Genomic DNA, 21,474 nt, shown 5'->3' with positions numbered 1-21,474 from the left:
TAGGAATTCAAGAACATACAGGCTGTATACAACTCAGGAGCTCATTCACATAAACCACCCATGACGGTGAATTAAGAATAAGTCAAGCAGACAGGGCCACAGGGAATTGGAGGAAGACTGGAGTGGAAAATATTTGTAGAAGACATCAGGAGCGCAGTGTCTCTTGAACCAAGACAGAATCTCAAGGGAAGAGAACTGACTGCCAGATGCAAAAGAAATAACAAAAATGAAGTCCTAAGAGTATGAACAAAACTGAAAAAAAAAAGAATACTTATTAATTAGAGCTATAAAAACAGAACTTCAAAAGTGACATGGAAAACAATAGTCATTAAAAAACAAATTGAATATAAATGCTTTGGAACCTATGTGTGAGGAGACCTGTGACTTCAAATTGATGACACTGAAAGCAGGTTTTGAGTAAATAAAAGCAACAGCTGTGAACATGTACAAACCCAACAGAGTTCAAACTGGAGGAAGAAAATGAAAGAAGGGCTGGAGCTGAGAGACCCTAATAGCAAAAACAAATTGCAAAAGAAAAGTTTTTTTTCCCCGAGAATAAAAAATGGGGAAGATATGACATTTGAAAGTTATGGAACAATAAAATAATTCTGCTTTAATCTGTTTAATCTATTGGTCGCTGTCATTTAATTTATTCACATTTATTTTACCAAAACTATCTAAGAATTAAGCATATACACCATAGTCAAGTTTCCTTTGTCTTAGTTATCTAAAATAAAAGCCTGGATAATACTTTCAGATTCTTATAGCCAGACTTGAGGGCTCTATGCTTTGGTTTTGTAAACCATGCCACACAATGAAAAATAGAACACAGATTATTTTCCAAGTAACTGTTGTTAAGTGATGTTGCAAGTGGATTCTTTGGATGACTTCCACTTTTTAAATTCTTGGCTAACAAACTTTGCAGCGGGTAATCTTCAAGAAACATTACCAAGGTAAGCATTCTCGCCCTCAGTTATAGAATGTAGAGGTCCATGTTCATATAGAGTCAAAGCAGACTTCCCTGCTATTCCACTTATGATCGTTCTAGAACTAAACAAAATATTGTATTCAAACATGCTTATAAGTAAGTATTAGTGATGGCTGAGAGGCCAGCATGGGACTGATCCAGACCCCTTGAATGTGGGTGTCAGTGAGGAGGCCTAGGCAAACAAAGGGACTTTGGGTACCCATTCCACATTGAGGGATGCTCTCTCAGCCTGGACACATGTGGGAGGGAGGGCCTAGGCCCTGTCCTAGATGAAATGACAGACTCTGGAGATTCCCCATGGAGGGCCTCCCCCTCCCTGGGGAGCGGAGTGAGATTTGGGGGTGGAGGGGCTGGAGGTTGAGGGGAGAGGAGGGAGAAGGAGCTGGGATTGACATGTGAAACAAGCTTGTTTCTAATTTAAATAAATACAAAAATAGCAAGAAGGAAAAAAAAAAGAAGTGTTAGGTTTCAAACCTGGGACAAATGACTGAGGTGCCTATTTAACATATCAAAGCAGACCTGGCCATCAGGTTCTGCAGGCAATCCCTCAGACCCTGCCTGTTACAGGGCCCTCTTGGCTGGCATACCCTGCCCCTTATACTAAACTGTCCAGTCTAGAGGACTGGCCTACTTTTCCCTATATAATCCAGACATTTTGTACCTCTTTGTACCATGGGGCCTGCTGGTTACAGCACCTGGTTCCCTCTCCCAGAATCTCCCATTTCTCCCACAGGGCACAACCAAGCCTGGTCATATCCACTCTGGATCTCCCAGATGTTCCTGCCTCTGGCTGTGCTGTCCCTCATATCTTTCTCTCTTCCATACCTAGGAGCAGTCATGTCCTTTGCTGGCCTTTTATTCCTCTTTTTCTCTTGAGAGAATTACATTGCTACAGAGTCCACTGATAAATTAGCCTAAAGCTGAAAGATTTAAAAAATTGCTCAAATCTGGCCTTTTTCTGTGTTTTCCTTTGTCTTTGTTTTATCCATTTGTTTTTAGAACACAGTCTTCCTGTGTAGCCCTGCCTGGCTGGGAATTTAGGATTAGGCCAGGCTAGTCTCAGGCTTGCAGTTTTCCTCCTGCTTCTTGCTGACTCTGAGCACTAGGATTGCAAATGTGTGCCACCATACTTGGCCCATGTATGTAATCTTTTCTAATAATTCAGTTCATTTAAGAAACATCAGCTAAATTCATATAAGATATCAAGTTCATGGTAGCACCAAGGATATGAGAATTAATGAGACCTTCCTGATAACCAGTAACAAAGGCAAAGTGTGAGACAGACAGACGTACAGGCAATGCAGTGGTTGGTTAGAAGAGTGAGTGTGGTCCTAAATCAGGTTCTGTAGGACAGTCAAGATGCAGACATTTCATGAAAGGCAGAAACCACAGCTGGTGATCCCACAGGGAGACAGTAGGAGAGGAAAGAACTGTAAGTTGGTTACCTGGGAAAGCACAAAAGAAACAGATATCAGAGCAACTGGCAAGAGGAAAAAAACTACAAAAACTAGAGCTGGGGTAGCTTCTGAGAGCTTAAGCTGATTAGATCTAGAAACTCAGACCTTAGACTCTTTACAGGGCTCAGTACTCCAGGGAAAGAATCCATCATAGCTGCAGGTTTGGAGAGTGCAAGAAGTTAGAATAAAATAGGATATCAAATAGTACAGGCAATTGCCGTTGTCATGGTGACACTGACAGAAACAAGGCAACAGGAAGGAACACAAGCCCCTTCTCCCTCCTACTGATTCCCAAGCTCCCTCTAGTCTAATGCCACCTATTGTGGAGCCTAACAAAGCCAGTTGGAGTGGCGTTTTCAGAGAGCTCCAGCACACCACAGGGCAGTAGCCAAAACAGATTTGGAGCTGAGAGGGCCTTGTTCACCTATAGTGACAAAGAATTCTCCAAACAGGTGACATTTGAGATTTCTGAAAAGTGACAATAAGCCCCACGGGAGAAGGTGTGGGAGGAGCATCTCTGACAGGAAAGGACAAAAGGAATGCAACTTCAGGAAGGAAGCCCTCAATGCAAGAGGGATGGGGGAGTATTCTGAAATACAGACCAGCACCACATGGCACTGACTGCCACCACAGTGTGAGGATTTGGGGCTAGTACTCAATCCATCTCCTGCCTGTGGCACTTGAAAACCCTGCCAGTTAAAGGGAAACACCAACTGAATGCAAGGCCTCAAACTAAACAAAGGTTATGGCAAACAAACCGTGCATTCTGTTCCTCTACTCAAACTTTGTTCCCTAGTTGCAGAGCTGAAACTTGAGTCATCTTGCTTCTTTCTCAGCCCCCACACATTCAGTGAGTCACCAAATTCTGAAGCTCCTCACAGATCCAAATTAACCCCCTCCTTTTCTTTCCCTCCGCCAGTACCTTGGTCTCAGCTTGCAGAATTGCTCTCCTCAGATCTTCCTTTTACATTGCTATTGGAGTGACCAAAACCTGACTGTACATCTCCCTATATAAACTTCCTTACAGGAAGACCTCTATAACTGATGGCCCCAGGTATAACTGATGGCGCCAGGGCCCTGTTAGAGCTCACAGCTCTCCTCAACACTTCCCCATCTTCAGTGTTTTTCTCTGACACACCAGGCTGTTCTGCAAGCAGTTGCTCCCTCAGATCCACGTCATTTGATACCTCCTGCCTTTGTCCAGACTGATTACTCTTTCAATATTTCTCCTGGGGATTAGAGGTGTGGCTCAGTGCAGAACACTTGTCTACCATGCACACGGCCCTGGGTTTGCCCTCCTGCACCACAAAAAGAGAAAATGGGAAAAGCAAAAGGAAATAAGCAAGCTTTAGCTTAGGCATTGCCTTTTCCCTAAAGCATCACATTGAACAAAGTGCCTCTCACCCATGTTCCCAGAGTCCTCCAGGCACCGTTCTATGACTTCGTCACATTGAGTCTGTCTGTTCATCTTGTAGCCCAGCATGAGTTGGCCTCGTCAGGAGCAGGTGCTCAACCCTAAACTGACCAACAGAACTAGGATATACAGCTTCTCCAGGAGCCAGGGTCAGAACATAGGAAGAGATTTTCCTATGCCAAGCTGAGAACACAGTTGAGAGGACTCCAGGCAGGAACCCATCTTAGGAAGGGCAAAGGCAGAGCACTAGAAGGTCATAACATCTTTCTTTGGCCAAGTGCTTCAAATCCAGACTTACATGAAGTCATAAATACATTTTGTGCATGTTAGAACATTCATAGCTATAGGCAAATATTCAAATCATACCATTAATTTATATTCTTCTCTTGATATACTTTAACCTCAAAAAATATGAAAGTTATAACAAAGGATTTCATCTAGTTGCTTCAAAATTAATGTCACCAACAACTAGGAAATCAGATATATGCAAAAATGTTCCAGAGCAGGATCATTGGTAAGTTGTGATCATGAAATAAGTAGACTGTGTAAGGAATGGACGGCATACTAGAGCTATGAATGGAAGGAAAGTATATGCATTGGAGCCAGTCATGGCAGCAAGTCCCAGAAATCACAGCATTCTGGAGGCTGAGGCAACAAATTACTCAAGTATGAGGCCCACCTGGACTCCATAGCAAAATCCTATTGAAAAGACAATTACCCATCTGAAAATGACACTCAGCATTTAAAAACAAAATGCAACAGAACATCCAAGGCAAAAATAACACGGTACCTGCTTGGGACTCCATAGTGGCTGCTTTTCTCTGAAAACTACTAGTTAGATGATCCCCTGCTCCCAGAGCCTGTGCCCTTACACAGCCTAACAAAGGATGGCCCTCACCTCTGCTTCTGGAGAGGCTTCCTGTTGCCAGCACATCCACATCTGGTCTCCAGAGCCAGTTACTGGCTCATCTTAGCATCAATCAAACACTTCACTTTTGTGGAGTTTTGTTTCTTGGTTTTGCTTTGGTGGGGATAGGAGTTGCTTGTTTTTGTTTGTTTGTTTCATGTTTTTGGTTTGGTTTGTTTTATATTGCTTTTGTTTTTTGTTGTTGTCAGGGTTTTTTGTTTGTTTGTTTTTATTTTGGAGTTTTTCTTGTTTTGTTTTGTTTTTGATGGGATCTCACTATAGTACAGGTTGGCTTCAAACTTACTGTGTAGCCTAGGCTTGCTTCAAACTCCTAGCAATCCCCCTGCCTCTGCCTCATGAGCATTGGAATTACAGGTATGAGCCACCATGTACAACTTGAAACTTTTTCTTCACTGAGACTCAAAATGCCTTTGAGGTTTCTGAAAACCAAAATATAGGTCAACTGAGTGATACATTATCAAGTGAATGATAAATGATGTCTTTTCAATTTTTATTATATCTTTTCCAATCACACTAACATCAGGATGACTTTTCACCGTCCAGTCTGGGCTGCTTGGTCATCATCTCAGAGATGGTTGGTCTTTTGGCCGCTCCTTCCCAGTGCCTCTCTTACTTCAGAGCTATGTCAGCACATTGTGATGCAGGAGCACTAGAACAAAGCCAGGCAGCCTTTCGCCAAGTGATTAGTTACCTGTCCAGCACACAGAAACACCTTCTGCTAAAGAAATGTGAGAAGAGAAGCAGAAACGTGCTGTTTGGAAACAATTCTCCTGTTCCACAGCCAGGAGGTTTCCGGAGACCTATTTCAGCCTTGCTTCTACGTAAGTTTGTGTTGATTACAGCAACCTCGATGTGAGCCTGGAGAAGAGGGGAATGTGTAGTTTGATTAATACTGGCTATCTGAGGCTGGAGGAACTTTCTTTCCATCTTCCTCTTTTCCCTGGTTTCATTTTTTTGTACCCTAACTAGAACAAACAAAAAACATTAGAGACCTAATAGCTGGTGACTGAACTCTTGGACTTAAAATGAATCTCACTGGGCCTGTGGAGATAGCTCACTTGATACAACAGGAGCTGAGTCCAATCCCTAGAGCTCACATCTTAATCAGGTGGATGCAGCTGTTCCTGTTTGTAACCCTGGCACTGGGAAGTGGCACCCTGGGGTTCACTGGCCAGCAGCCTTACCTGCTTGACAAGTTCTGAGCCAATGAGAGGCTTCGTCCCCACAAAAAAGTGGATGGCATCTGAAGAAAACCCAAAATTGTCCACACACACACACACACACACACACACACACTTTCATGCATACTTGCAACATGTACTTGCATACACATAAATGCACACAACCCTCACTGACAGCTTACATTTGAAATGAAAATGAAAGCATGCTTTCTGGGTTGCTTCAAAATTGAGTTTTTCAAACACCATTCCAATTTCCTTCCATTGGTGACTGAGACTAGAATAAAGTAAGTTCATTAGAAGACTCACTTGTAATTACTGGAGTGGAAGAGGAGATCCAGAATACAGGGTCTGATGTTTGAAACTGAAAAGCTGAGAGGGCAGCACCACAGAGAAAAGGAGAAGAGGCTACCGCAGTCAGAATTTCTCGGAGCTGCAACTCAAAGTACAAACTAGAACTGTGATGGGCCTGGCCTAAAAATATGCATAGTAGTGAATTAAAAATGACAGGGGCTGAATTTGGTGATGCACACATATAGTCCCAGCTACTCACGGAACCGGAGTGGGACAGTCAAAAGTCCAAAGCCATCAGGTATTACCAAGAGCAGTTTTAATGAGTGATAGGCAAAGGCTACCATTTAAGAACTGTTGTATAGTCAAATATAAGAAATAGCACAATAAAAGAAAAAGGCCAAGTCTATAGAACTCTTTAAATGTTGCTATGTTTGATGATTATTTTTAAATATTGGAGGGGAAAGATCGTATTGGGAATGGTGAGCAGAGAATATTTACAGACAATATTAAATATGTGTGGGCATCTTTCTGTATTAGGCAGTCAGAAAACCCAACCAAAACATACTTACACACTTGTCCCTAATCCTCTCACACTCCCTCTGCATTATTCCATTAACACCCACGCTGCCACATTTCCAAATGTTCTAGCTGATTGCATTCACTCCTAGGAAAACAGCATCAACACAGCATGAACATACCCCTGTTCATACTGTCCTTAGCCCTTCTGGGTTTGGTCATCCTTGACAGCAATAATATAAAGCTGAAGCAGATCCACTCTGGCTGATGCCAAGAGATATACTGCCCTTCCACTTACAATGGCCTGTGGTTGGATTCAACATGGAACCTCTTTTACTAAACATATCCAGCAATGCTTTTCAGATGAAAATGATACTGCAGTTCTGTAGAAAAGTACAGCCTGATGAAAAGAGCTGCTGAAGGAATCTCCATTCAACCAGAACTGGAAAACAGAAACATGAAAGCACTGGGGGGGAGGAGAGAGAGAGAGAGAGAGAGAGAGAGAGAGAGAGAGAGAGAGAGAGAGAGAGAGAGAGAGAGAGAGAGAGAGAGAGAGAGAGAGAGAGAGAGAGAGAGAGAGAGAGAGAGAGAGAGAGAGAGAGAGAGAGAGAGAGAACAAAGACTGTAGTGTACTGGTTCTCAACCTGTGGTTTGCAACCTCCCTTCAGCTCTCTGTCTGCAAAGATATTCACATTACAATTCATAACAGTAGCAAAATTAGAGTTATGAAGTAGAAACAAAAATAATTTTATGATTGGGCTCACCACAGCATGAAGAACTGTATTAAAAGGTGGCAGCACTAGGAAGGTTGAGAACCACTCATATAGAGGACATACTAGTGACACAAGAGTTAGGGACTGGAGTCCTTCATGCTGCAGAAGCCCTGATCTGCAATACTTCTCTGCCTCTTGCTGATTAAGGCAATGAGCAGGACATTAAATAGGCTTCGAAAAAGCCATAAATTGTTGGAAAAATATAAACTATAATTGAGAAAAATACACAATTCTGTTGTGTTTTTGTTACAAGTGGAGTTAGGGTTTTTTTAGACAGTTTTGTGTAGCCCAGGCTGGCCTCAAACTTGTTATATGGTTAAGGGTGACATTCCATTCCTGATTCTCCTGCCTCCACCTTCCAAGTGCTAGGGTTACAGGCATGCACCATCACACACAGTAGACACAACTCTAGAACAACAAATGTGTCTGCACATCCATGAAGCACCAGCAATGACCTCCAGTTACCTGCTGTTTCTGTTTTAGTTACACATTACTTAATACAAATATATTAGAGTTACATTACATATACATTAATCAGTTCAGGAGATTAGCAAAGTAGTGAGACTGTATCTCAAAAACAACAAAATAAAGAAAATTATTATGAAAACAAAACCATCATTAACGTTTAATCCCACACAAATCAGAACTGTTCTGAAGGGCCTTTTAGTTCTTTTAACAAAGTCTCACTGAAGTCCAGGCTGACCAGGTACTCATGTTTGCTCTGCACCCATCTCAGTAGTACTAGGGTCACACCACCATATCCAACTACAAAACAAAACTATTTTGAACCACCAAAATCAATTAACACTTGAAAAGGGCTATAGCTAAGCTGTCAGGCTTCTTTTTCAAGGAAGCAGAACAGAGTACAGGGAACTTATGGGACTGGTACCCTGAACCCATTTGCTTCTTTATAAGAGAAAAATTACTTCTTAGTCTTCAATTTAATCAATCAGTACCATTATGTTGGGAACACCTTAAAAGAGATTATGATGCCCCAAACAGTTGCACACTGTGATTGGTAACTGCTACTTTTTAATGCTTAATGTTACAGGGAAATTTTAAAATATATATGTAATTAAGCAAAGACCTATATGTAAAACTGGAGGCCAAAATCTCACTACATCTTCTGGTATTGAGAGTAAAGCTATTAAATAATCAATTTAACGGTTTAATGAACTATTGATAGTGTTCACTAGTATTGAGGAGAGGGCCAAAATTGCCTTCACAGACCATCATCTGTCTTATTAGATACACTGAAGAAGTTGGAGAATACAGATTCCAGACAATATCAAATCACGGTTAGCACTACTTAAAATATTAGCTGGAGAAAGGACTTGGCAGTTAAGAGCTCTTATTGCTCTTGCAGAAAACCTGACTCCATTTGACAAGATTCACACTGTGCCTCAGAATCCCAGGTCCAGGGAATCCAATACCCTCTTCTGACTCTTACAGGCATCAGACATGCACTTGGTGCATATAGGCAAAACACTCATATATACATAAAATCTAAATTTTTAATTGTATTAGAAATACCAGGTATGTTTGAAAAATGCATAGGGGAATCATATTTACTTTTAAAAATACACACAATGTGCCTGTGTGCATGCGTGCATGTGTGCGTGCGTGCGTGTGTGTGTGTGTGTGTGTGTGTGTGTGCATGTATTTAATGAAGTCATATCTTGCAGGATAATAATGCACTATGAACTAACAAAACCTCCAGTACTGTGTATGATAACCTCCTTAACAGTTGTTGATCTGGGGAGTCCAAGATACTCCTAAAATAATGTAGACTATTGCTGTTGTCCATGGTTACCTCCCAAAAGTTAAAGGTAAGTCCCTTTTGCTGAAGACACCAAACACTTTAGATACAGAACTCAGAGGATTCAAACTGGACCTGATCCAGCCCCCACCCTGCCCCAGGACTAGCTTCCATAGGGCCAGTTGGCAAGCTTCCAAGGGAGGAAAACAATAGTATTACACAGCTATGGTTTCTATGAGCCACAACAATGGACAACATGGAAAGATATCCCTAAAGGTACGATAGTGGCACTAATATCTATGTGGAAACTAACAGTTAGCTGTCTAATTAGACTTTAAGGCATAATCAACAGGAAGGAAATCATGGCTGGTATTGGAAACATAGCAAATTACCAGGGGCTAGTGAAGTGGTGGATCTCCCAGGAGAACCTGCTACTGCCACTTTCCTAAATGAGCATAATTCTTAACTGCATTGTAAATGCTAATCCTTCTATCCTCAGATCAGTATATCTCTCACACCTCATCCAAGAAGTCGCTATGTTTCAGCAGATGGAGACCATTACAGGAAACCACAACTGGTCAAAATGGACAATACAACTGACCATGGGGTGCCCATTCCCACCTCAGTTGATACACCTACAGCACAACCCTTACACCTAATGTCCAGGAACATCATGGGAGAGGAGTAAAAAGACTATGAGAACCAGAAGACCAGGAAATCTGCTATGTCATAGCAGCTATGAGATTGTATCTTCTGGATATGACAGGGAAGTTACACCCATGAAATCTCAACAACATACCTTTTTTCTAAACAACCGAAAAATGACAATGTTAGTGGACATACCTCTAGTTGTAGGAAATATCATGGAGCCCCACTCCTACACAAAGAGCTACAGGCAATTAATGATGGCTGAGAGAGACAGAGACAGTCTTCCCCAGACTATTGAACAACCCAACTGGTTATCCAATACCATGTGGTCAGCCCTTAACATATACATACAAGCAACACTTAAATGGACTCAACTTTTGCATTTATGTATTTATACATATATTTGTAGTTCATATTTGTGTAACAATAATTAAAGAAAGGATACTAGACTGGATGGTGGTGGCACACACCCTTAGTCCCAGCACTCTGGAGGCAGAGATCTCTGTGAGTTCAAGGCCAGTCTGGTCTACAAAGCTACACGAAGAAACCCTGTCTTGAAAAAAAAAAGATAAAAAAGATTTTTAAAAAGGATACTAATTTGAGAGTGAGGACAGATGTGAGGATTGGAGGGAGAATGAGGAAATCATATAATTACATTTTAATTAAGAATAAGCCAGGTGGTGGTGGTGTACACCTTTGATCCCAGAACTTGGAAGACAGAGGTAGGTAGATCTCTGTAAATTCAAGGCCAGCCTGATCTACAGAGGGAGTTCCAGGACAGCCAGTGCTGTTACACAGAGAAACCCTGTCTCAAAAATCAAAACTAAAACAAACAAATAAGAATAAAATAAAAATGTAAATCTACTCAAAATTCCATAACTAACCCAAAAGTGTCAAAGTAATTTCATCACAAACTTTCACCAAAAACAAAACAAAACACTTCACATCAAAGATGATAAAAGAGGCTGACATATTTTCTGCTCTGTAGCTAACCTCCCTTTTGTTTGAAGATTCAAGAAAGATGAAGGAGAGCAAGATTCACTCATGGCTGCCTCCCCACCCATCCTTCTTTCCTCTCTTCTTTCTCTATGGCCTCAATTCCTAAATATACCCATCCCTCAAGTGGGATTGTTCTTAAATTATTCTACACTTTTGCTTTAGGTGTGTATGTGTGCGTGTGTGTGTGTGTGTGTGTGTGTGTGTGTGTGTGTGTGTGTTAGACGCATGTGGGTATAGGAATGCCTATGCCTATGTATGTGCATGCAGAGGTTAGATGGGAGGTCAGGTGTCTTCCTCTAGTTCTTTCTGCCTTGTCCTGCATGACAGGGCTTGTCACTGAATCAGAAGCTTGCCGTTATGTCTAGGCTGGTTAGCCAGCAAGCTCTGGGAATCCTCTGTCTCTGAAATTATAAGTATATGACAATGGCAGCTTTATACACAGGGATTGTATAGCAAGGACACTGACCCACCAAACCATCTATACAGACTCTGTTCTTAAATTAAGGGTATCATAGAGGGTATCAGTAACTGCACTGGGCAGAGACATTACTAGTCCTAGTGGCAATGTGGCATCCACTGATTAAGTATCTACAAACATAAGACATACCTCTAACAAGTGATGTTTTTACTTTCTTGAAATGATTTTGTCATCCAGCTCTGAATGAGCAAGAATTGAGAGCTTTACTATATATTATCTTATATATGATACTATAAAATACTATGAGCCACTAAAAGAAAAATATACTTACACAATCCAATGCTTACTTTGAATTTTCCTACCCCATATATATTTGTTGCTCTTCTGTGCTATCTATACATTTAAAATGTTTTATTTATTTAATGTGTATTGCGTGTGTGTATGTGGGTGCACACATCTGCCATGGTGTGCATGTAAGAGTCGGAAGATAACTTGCCGGTGTCTATTCTGTCCTTCCACCATGTGGAAGGATCAAAGGAATCAACTCAGGTCATTAGCATCTATGACAGCTGAGCCACCTCACTCCGAGACTTTCCAAGTCTGACATAAGTTTTTCTACTTTTGTACTGGGCTTTCTTAATCTTTCTTAATAGAAGTTGTCAATAAAAAAAAAACTTCAAGTAAGCATAGGAATACAATTTCAATAGCACAGTCTGTATTACTTTCTTTGTCTTGTTGCTTTATAGCTTCTTTGGCCATAGAAGCAGTTTCAATTAGTTTGGGCTCCAATTACATAAGACAATGATGAGGTGGCCAGGAAGATGGATTAGTCAGTAAAGTACTTGTCACACAAGCGTGAAGACCTGAGTTCAGATCCCCAGAACACATGTAAAAAGCCAGGTGCAGTGAGTCGCAAGTACCTGTAATCCCAGGAGCCAGACAGGAAGATCCTAATGCTTGTTGGCCAGATGGTGTAGCTGAGTCAATGAGTTCCACCTTCAGTGAGAAACCCTGTTATATGTTCACATCTTCTCATGCATACATGAACACATACACAAACATATAACATATACACACACATGCAAAGAAGATCACAATGAATTAGGAACAGCAGCAGCTGCTGGATTCAAACAGAACATTCTGATGACACCTAGACAGGGTAGTAGTAACGGACGGAGTGAAGATACTTTCATGGTGGTTGGAGAAGAAAAAAGAACAAGAAAGAGAAAGAAAAAGAGGAATGACCCCCTCAAGACAAGCTATAGCTCCCTAACATATCCCCTGTGAAACTCTATCTAGTTGACCCAACTTCTGAAAATTGCCACAACTTCACAAGTGATGCCATCAAATTATAAATCCACTGGCAGATTAACACACTGATTATATTGAAGCTCTTTCGTGGTCCAATCATTAAGTTTATATCACATGATCCCATTGAGGGCACTTAGCATCCAAACCACAAAAACCCATCTGGCATAGTTATGAGACTCTAAAGCTTGCACTTCAACATATGAAATAGAAGGTATAGAAATGAAATTAGTGGGCTGGAGAGATGGCTCAGCCATCAAAGGCAAGGCTCACAATCAAAAATATAAGAAATGAAATTAGCTTCCTCTGTATATCTTATTTTCTATATTTGTTTCTCTGGCAAAAGCTTCATCATGAAAAGGAGGAAGTTCAAACTGAAGTGAGTTACAAACTTCATTTCCAACAGTGGATTGTGGCTTGGCCTTGAGGTAAGATAGATGAGATCATGGACGGTTGCTCTTGACCTTTCTTCCTCCTGTTCCCTCCCCTTCTTCTACACCCACTACTCTCTACAAGCTCTCTTCTCCCTTTCTCCTGAGGTTCCATGTCAAGGTATGTCTGCAATGACAAAGCTTTACATTTTTACTATTTACTTATGTGATGGAAGACAGAGGACAACCAGTAGGAGTTGGTTCTCTCCTTCTATGAACTGTGTGGGTTCTGGGCATGAAACTCAGGTTGCCATGTCTTTACCCACTGAGCTGTCTCACCAGAACCTTGACCGACTTTTCTAGATGGGGGAGGCATGTGAAGTGATCTCACAGCCTGAGCTGACAGGTGGGGACAGTGAGCACAGGCAACTGTGCTGCCTTCCGTGGGCTTTATTTGGGGTGCATCCCCACCTCTTCTTCAACCTCTCTCCATCCCACCAATGCATCCAGACCAAGCTGTTTAGGAAGAGAAGGAAGCAGGAAGGAAAAGAGATGTTTTCTATGTCTTTTGTTCCTGTTCTCCTTTCTTCCCATTATTCAAAGGTCCCTCACTCTTTCCAGCTCCTGCACCTAACTTCCTAAGTGCATAAGGACAGGACTGACTCTGGCTAACAGCCATGAGCACCTCTAGTCAGGATGTGAGGGTTTGAATTCTAGTTTATTAGGTACAAACTGTGTGATGATGGCAAACTAACTTTCCCTTTCTAAGCCTTAGCTGTGTGGTCTATGATTATAATCTAAATTAAATGATAAAGTGATATAGGGCATGCAAAATCTTTATTGCTTAGCCACAGAAGCTCTAATTTTTAAATGATTATTTCTCATCATCTCTATTTTGAGTGATGATGGTGGCTGTCTGCTTTTGTGAATATACTTTTTTGAGAGTCTCATTGTTTTTTACAGTTTAGCTTCTGGGGACTGATGTGCTGGGGCCACATACCAGAAGTTAATGCTGCTGGGCTGTTTCAATCTTTCAGTATCTTCACTCTCCTGCTCACCTTGACTGATTTTATCCTCTCTGTAAACATATTTTAAGAAACTACAAAGGGAGCCACTAAGTTAACCATAAGAAGCCTGACAGGGAAGACTGTGCTAAAAATGGAGAAGCACAGCCCTGACAGGAAGTGCAGAGACAGGCTTAGGATTTACCATTCTTCTTAGACTCTGAAGAAAGGGGTCTCTGAGGAATGACTGTACTTGTGACTAACATTTGCTTTATGACCAGCGACGGTTAGTATCTTTTAGCTTTTAACCTTCTGCGTTTATTCTTTACAGAAAACATATTTAGGTAGAAAGAATAATCTCTTGAATGTATGTACACAAATTTGGGGCTTCTGTTTCTTCCCTTCCTACAGTCATTTTTGATAGACAAAAGGTAAAATCAGAGTCATAGCATCATTGTTTGCTGTTAAAGTTATCTTCAGAGAAGCACAGCCTGAGTTATGTAGCAGGGAATGTACTGTCATGAATTAGATAGATATCCCATTTGCCCCCTAACAAAAGCTAAGGCCCAGTCATGTGAGGGGTGCTTAATGCAGTTTTTATATATTTACACAAAAGGACATGAAATCCCTCCATGGTTAATGAAGTGGGAAGATAGAACATAATGGTTTGGGCTAGAAGGCATGTGTTGAAGTCCCCTTATACCTTCCTTCCCACCCTAGTAAGGATTGCCAGTCACACATCCATCCCGTTTTTATGACTGGCGTCTGTACTAGCAGACACCTTTTCTGTTTGTTACTGTCAGCCACCCCTAAAGTATGAGCGGCTGATGTACACGTGCCTACAATGCCTGGAGTGGAGTCAAGCAGATTACAGGTTTCGATAAAAACTTACTCAGTAACAACCAAAAGAGGCTGTGTAACGGTGACCTTCTTTGTGTATTCACCAGTTTGTTTCCCACTCTCTCACTTCTCTGATGTCTCATGTCAGCATGATGAAGAAGAACAAGATGGAAGCGGATGAGCAGGAGCCTCTCTGGATCCCACAGTCTCATGGTCTAGGGCATCTTAAGAATATACTGGATGGAGGAGAGTATTCCCCTTTTATATCTCCTCCCATTCTGGAGAGCAATTTTATTCAGGTAAATAGCACTTGCACTCTCAATTAAGTTCTAGTAACTTCCATATTTCATTTGCTCAGACAGTGAAAGGTTGAGAAGTGAATTTTTAATGTGCTAAGGGGACACTGTGGTGTTGAGGGGGAAAATTAGTGTTATAGGAAAAGTCACTTCAGATGTTCCCAACAAACTCCAAGGCAAGTATTCTGACCAAATTCTACCATAAATGTCATAATCTTGTTACACAAAATTTTTAGAACATACTATCACAGTAGGTATTCAGATCATTTCTTTCTTGGAGTTTTTAACTTTTAAAATTGTATATTTATGTATATGAGTGGCTTGCCTACAGATGGTTGTGAGCCACCATGTAGATGCTGGTATCTGAAACCAGACTCTCTATGAGAGCAGCAGGTTCTTAACAGCAGAGCTCTCTATAGCCCCTAGACCTATATTTTAAAGACAAGCATCTAAGGCAGGAGATGGGGTCAATGGTAGAGCCCTTGCATAGCATTCACAATCCCTGGGTCCATTCCCTAGTGCCCATCTAAATAAACAACAACCTGGGAAGTGCTAAGAACTGAAATGAATCTTATACATTGGCTCTGAACAGGAAATAAAACTGTCAAATAGTATCAGAGAAAACTGCTTTTTTTCTTGTAAGAATGCACCTGCATTCTGAATGAAGCCACAGAACACCTGGGAGTAGTGCTGGCTTTCCTCTCAACACTCAGCACTGGACTGTCCAAGCAAAGATATGGGCTCAGCAGTGTGAACCATGCCTGCCCCTCACAGAAATGTCATGACAGTGTCCGATGTTGAACACAGAGCTGATCCCACAGAGTATGACAAGGAAGGTGGCAGATACTTCAAAGATAAGGAGGGTTCGTGCTTCATAATGTATTCTCTGACTGATAGCAGGACTAGTGTGACTTCTCTGTGCCCAGTGTACCGTGGGGAGGAGCCAAGTCTCCAGGACACATTTCAGTGGTGTCCTAGAACACAAGATGCCCTGGAATACATGATGTCATAATTTACTGTTTTTGGCTTTCAGTTACTTGTCCTGCTAATAATCTTTCATTTTCGATTTTCTTCCTATACCATTTTTCATATTATCTCTTGTACACTCTAATTGCATAGCCCTGGCCCAACACAGGGAGGGAGTAGTTTGTGGTCTACATATCAGCCACAGACCCATATCATTGCAGTCATACTCTCTAAGATGCCCAGTTTTTCCTGGCTAGTTTTTGGCAGCAAGATACCATGATTTCTGCCTCTGGAGTTCCAAGTGAGGGGGGGGAAAGCATCTCAGAGAGCACACGGAGTGCTCATTCACTTGAACTAACTGCTAAATGCGTGCTAGCACATGACCAGCTAACATCCCATAGTACCCTTAAGTCCCGATAGTTACCTCACTCACTAGTACTGGTCCTCCCTAGGAGACCCCACAAACCAGAGACTGTGGGCAGTCATTGTGAGGTACCATGACTCACTCCCTTCTTCTCCTCTGGCCTCCCTTACACTGCTTTAGCAAGCAAGGGTTCTAGATCCATGCCTTCTATCAAGAGACTCCTTTCCTGTTCTCTGCATTCAGGTCAATAGGAGAGGTGAATCTATTTATCTGCATAACCGAGCTAACTGGGTGACTGTAGGCATCTGCTCTTCCAATCCCATCCTCAAGACCCCCAACATGATGCTGTTGGCACATCTGACACCAGAGGCTCGAAAAGAATCAGATCCCATCTTTAAAAGCCTCCTGACACCTTCCTCTACAGAGAATCTGGTGCTCACCAGGTGAGTCACAAGAATGATGACCAGGGTTCCAAAGGAACACTTCAGGTGCACTGCTTTCTCAAATGATGCAGGGGTGTCTCTAAGAGCATCCAGAAAAAAAATGGTCTATGACAACTAACAATTAAGTGGGGAAAAAAGACTACAGTAACAAGGACTGAAGGCTCAGCAGAGTCTCTCTAGAGCTTGCCCTTCCTCCCACAGCAGGCTCTCTTCATCAGGATTTGTTCTGGCCTCATCTCAGCCACTAACTTGGTCTATGATCTTGATCAAGTAGCTTTCAACTTCATTTTAGACACTTTCATCACTATATTTATTGTGTGACTTTTTCATATATGTGTACTAAGTACATTGACCATATCCATCCTTCTTTACCCCCATGTTCCCCAACCCCATCCCATTGAGCTGCATCTCACACACTCTCCTTTCACTTTCTTATCTTGTATATTTGTGTAATTGTGTGTGTGCATGCATACTCGTTACTTGTGCATATGTGTGTGTTCACACAAGGGTGTATGTGTGTCATGGTGTACATGAGGAGGTCAGGGAACAACCTCAGGTGACAGTCATCCACATTCTACCTTGATATAAACTTGTTCACTGCTGTGTATTCCAGATTAGCTAGTCCAGGAGCCAGAGATTTTCCTGTCTTCTCCTCCTCCCCAGTAACGGCAAGCTAGAATTTGATGCTTGTACTGAGTTCTGAAAGTGGAAAAGCAGGCCATCAGGCTTACATAGTAAACGCTTTATCTCCTATTTCTTCAAATGCTTTCCATTTTCCTCCTGCGTCATTGCAGCACCTGTTGTCTTCATGCTAGTAACCATTCTGACCGGGATAATAAGAAATCTCAAGCCGGGCGGTAGTGGCGCACGCCTTTAATCCCAGCACTCGGGAGGCAGAGGCAGGCAGATCTCTGTGAGTTCGAGGCCAGGCTGGACCGATAGCCTCCAAAACAATACAGAGAAACCCTGTCTTGTAAAAACAAAAAAAAAAAAAAAAAGAAATCTCAATGTAGTTTACATTTGAATTCCTAGATGTCTAAACCTCAACTTTGATTACTTTTTTTCTTCCTTTTTTATTTAAGTTAGAAACAAGCTTCTTTCACATGTTAATCCCAGCTCCTTTCCTTCCCCTTCTCCCCTGCCCTCCCCACCAGGCACCCCCAGTCTCCACCCAATCTCCACTCCGATCCCCAGGGAGGGTGAGGCCCTCCATGGTGGATCTTCAGAGTCTGTCATTTCATCCAGGGCAGGGCCTAGGCCCTCCCCCAAGAGTCCAGGCTGAAAGAACATCCCTCATTGTGGGATGGGCAGCCCAAGACCATTTATATGCCAGGGATAAATACTACCCAAGGCCCCATAGATTACCTAGGCCTCCTCACTGACAACCACATTCAGAGGGTCTGAATCAGTCTGGGGTCCAAGAGCTCCCCCTTGTTCAGGTCAACTGTTTCTGTGGATTAAACCAGCCCAGTCTTAACCCCTTTGCTCATCAGTCCTCCCTCTCTGTCACTGGATTCCAGGAGTTCAGTTCAGTGTTTAGCTGTGGGTGTCTCCGTCTGCTTCCATCAGTCGCTGGATGAAGGTTCTGTTTCTCAGACTCTCTGACAGTGGGATTATATGCTGGCACTCCCCTGACTCATGCCTAAAATCCATATACATATATATATATATATATATATATATATATATATATATAGAGAGAGAGAGAGAGAGAGAGAGAGTGTGTGTGTGTGTGTGTGTGTGTGTGTGTGTGTGTGTGTGCATCTGCAAGTCCAATGTTGGAAGACAAGTTTGTGAAATCACCTTGTCCTTTATATGTGGGTCCTAGAGATTGAAGTTTGTCTGTGGGCACCTTTGCCTGGTGAGCCATCTCGCTAACCCTAAGCCTCAACTTTTCAGGATTAATTATAATTAGGATGTACAGTTTCTCATGATAAATGATGTTCTGATCATTTAGGAAGATGTTCTGAACATTTAATAAGACGAGATGTCTCTCAGGAGGTCCCACCTACACTGATCTGGGACACAAGACCATTGATCGTCTCATTCTCCAAGCTGGAAAAGTCTTTTTATAGGTCTCCAAATAGGTCTTCAGATGACACTACATTTCCATTTGTTTGTAGGTTTCTCCCACTGCAGTTTGTGACTCTTTCTGTGCACAGTGCTAAGAACATGAGACTCAAAGTAAAGCTGATAAGTGGCCGAGCCTACTATTTACAGCTCTGTGCTCCTGTATATAAACAGGATATCATATTTTCTCAGTGGGTAGACCTCATCGCCCTCTTGACTCAGGAGAAAGCCAGAACTTCCAAAGTATCAGAGGTCTCAAGCCTCTCAGAAATCACAAACAGCACGGATATCACAGACTCAATGGACATCATGGAGATGACAGCTTTCTCAGAGATACGGGCCATGCACCCACACGCTCGCATATACTCTGCTAACATCAATCAAAGCGCAGACTTCTCAGAATTTACAGATGTCACCGATATCACAGACGTCACTGACGTCACTGACATTCCAGAATATCAGGCCACAGATGTTCCAGATATAAAAATTGTCACAGAAGTCACAGAAGTCATAGAAGAAAAAGATGACACAAACATCTCAGGGGTTACAGTAGTATTTGAAAACGACGACATATTAAAGGCCAAGCAAGAGGAAAAGGTATGTGTTGTAGGAGACTTTCATTCTTTTTGCTTGTTTGTTTGCTTTGTTTTGTTTTTCAAGACGGGGTTTATATAAAGTTTTTGAGCCTGTTGTGGAAGCGGCTTTGTAGACCAGGTTGGCCTCAAACTCACAGAGATCTGACTGCCTATGCCTCCTGAGTACTGGGATTAAAGGTGTGTACCACCACCACCACCGCCAGCTGAAACTTTCATTCTTCAATGATCAAGCGTGGGAGCTGTGACCAAGTTCTCTGTTAACAGCGATGATGAAAACGCTGCAGAACCAACTCTGAGTAATACAATTTTAACAAAGGACTCAACCCCTGAGCCCGGTATAAGTCATAAAATATTCCCTGAAATACTGACCATCCTTACCTCAAACTTGCCGCAGTATCAGCAAGCAGTGGTGTGATAAAAAGAACTTCAGGGTCAGAATCAGAAGACCTGGGTTAGAATCTTAGCCTTCTGGGTATTCTATATATGACTGGCTAAATGGCTGAACCTACACAACAACCTAAAATGAGAATGATAATATAATATAATATAATGCTATTTTATGATTTGAATATGAGGATGGACTGAAGCTTCAATAAGAAAATATGAGGACAGAAATCAGAAAACAAAAAAAGTTGCTGGCTTTAGAAAAGGTCAGGGAGTACAAAAAGAAAAAAGAACACAGAACTAAGAAAATCACTTGCAAACCTTGAGAGCCACATTAGGAAGTGGGGACTTAGCAAACTGAATTAAGGGACTGAGCATTTTACATATCGCAGGCTAACTAGATTGCTCAGCAATAGAGAGCACTTCCTGCTCTTCCAGAGGACCCCAGTTCAGTTCCCAGCACCCACATCCTAAGCTCACAACTGCCGATACCTCCTCTTCTAGGGGATGTGATACCCTTTAAGCCTCACAGGCATCCTCTAACAGGAATGAAGAGTTCATTTACAAAGATGTGAATCATGGATTGGGGCTATGATTCAGTGATACCATATGTACTTGGTGCATACAAGGCCTTGGGTTCAACCCACAACCCTACATACACAATGAAGATGTTAATCATCCCATATCCACACCATGGCTATAATAAATAGCAAAGTAATGAAAGTATGAGAACAGTCTAACCCAGTGGTTCTCAATCTTCCTATACTGTAACACTTTAATACAGTTCCTCATGTTGTGCTGACCCCCAACCATAGTTATTTTTGTTGCTATTTCATAACTAATTTTGTTCCTGTTATGAATTGTAAATATAAATATGTAGGATATCTCATGTGACCCCAGCGAAGGGGTTTGTTTGACCCTGAGGGGGTCACAATCCACAGACTGAGAACCACTAGAAACTCCTGCCAAGAACCGTCAGGCAAAGTTAGAACTACAAAAAGCAAGTGCCATATTCAAATTGTTTAGGGGCTCCCAAAGTATATCAAGCTCATGGCAAAACTCTATTAGACCAATTAGTGTGATGTGCTTGTTAAAATTGTCCAAAAAATGTTTCTTGGCCCAAAAGGCCAAGTAAAAAAGGGGGGGTAATAATCTCTTAGAAGTAAAAGTTCACTGTTACATACACTCTAAAGGAAAATGGGGCCGAGGAGACGCTCAGTTAGTAAATTCCTCCTGCACAAGTGTGAGGGCCTGGGCCTGACCCCCAACACCTACATAAAAAGCTGGCATGCTGCCACACACCTGAAAATCCCAGCCCTGAGGAGCCAGTCCAGGCTAGTCGGTGAGCCTCTAGGCCCGTAGAGAAATGCTGCCTCAAAACATAAGATGCAGGGAGGAAGATGCCCATGTAGACTTCTGGCCTCGACAAGCACATGCATGCACATGTGTGTACACATGGA

The 21,474-nt window shown here is 42.0% G+C and overlaps 1 protein-coding gene and 1 long non-coding RNA gene across 6 annotated transcripts in view; one reads left to right on the top strand and one right to left on the bottom strand.

Moving 5' to 3' along the window:
- LOC121139320 overlaps nucleotides 1–20,071 on the bottom strand; it is a 28,041-nt gene extending 7,970 nt beyond the window's left edge. The window contains exons 1-2 of the long non-coding RNA XR_005876253.1: nucleotides 20,009–20,071; nucleotides 17,543–17,663 (exon numbers count right to left, since the gene is read on the bottom strand). This is a non-coding gene — a long non-coding RNA (uncharacterized LOC121139320). The remainder of the gene's footprint in view (nucleotides 1–17,542; nucleotides 17,664–20,008) is intronic.
- The window catches only part of Fam71d (family with sequence similarity 71 member D), a 29,590-nt gene continuing 13,568 nt past the window's right edge, over nucleotides 5,453–21,474 (top strand). For 2 of the 5 annotated variants that reach the window (XR_005876250.1, XR_005876251.1), the window contains exons 1-5: nucleotides 5,456–5,608; nucleotides 13,027–13,108; nucleotides 15,044–15,194; nucleotides 16,765–16,964; nucleotides 19,088–19,631. Coding sequence is in view for 3 of the 5 variants with exons in the window: in XM_040742874.1 (XP_040598808.1) it covers nucleotides 15,045–15,194; nucleotides 16,765–16,964; nucleotides 19,088–19,631 (894 nt within the window). In the remaining 2 variants the exon portion in view is untranslated. Of the gene's footprint in view, nucleotides 5,609–13,026; nucleotides 13,109–15,043; nucleotides 15,195–16,764; nucleotides 16,965–19,087; nucleotides 19,632–21,474 lie in introns of all 5 variants that reach the window. The other 3 variants (XM_040742874.1, XM_040742873.1, XM_040742872.1) reach the window with 3 other exon arrangements.

This window comes from Mesocricetus auratus, unplaced genomic scaffold (genome assembly GCF_017639785.1).
Source record: "Mesocricetus auratus isolate SY011 unplaced genomic scaffold, BCM_Maur_2.0 Super-Scaffold_15014, whole genome shotgun sequence".
NCBI classification, from domain to species: Eukaryota; Metazoa; Chordata; class Mammalia; order Rodentia; family Cricetidae; genus Mesocricetus; species Mesocricetus auratus.
Note: the sequence above shows the minus strand (reverse complement) of the source record. Positions and strands in the feature narration are given on the sequence as shown.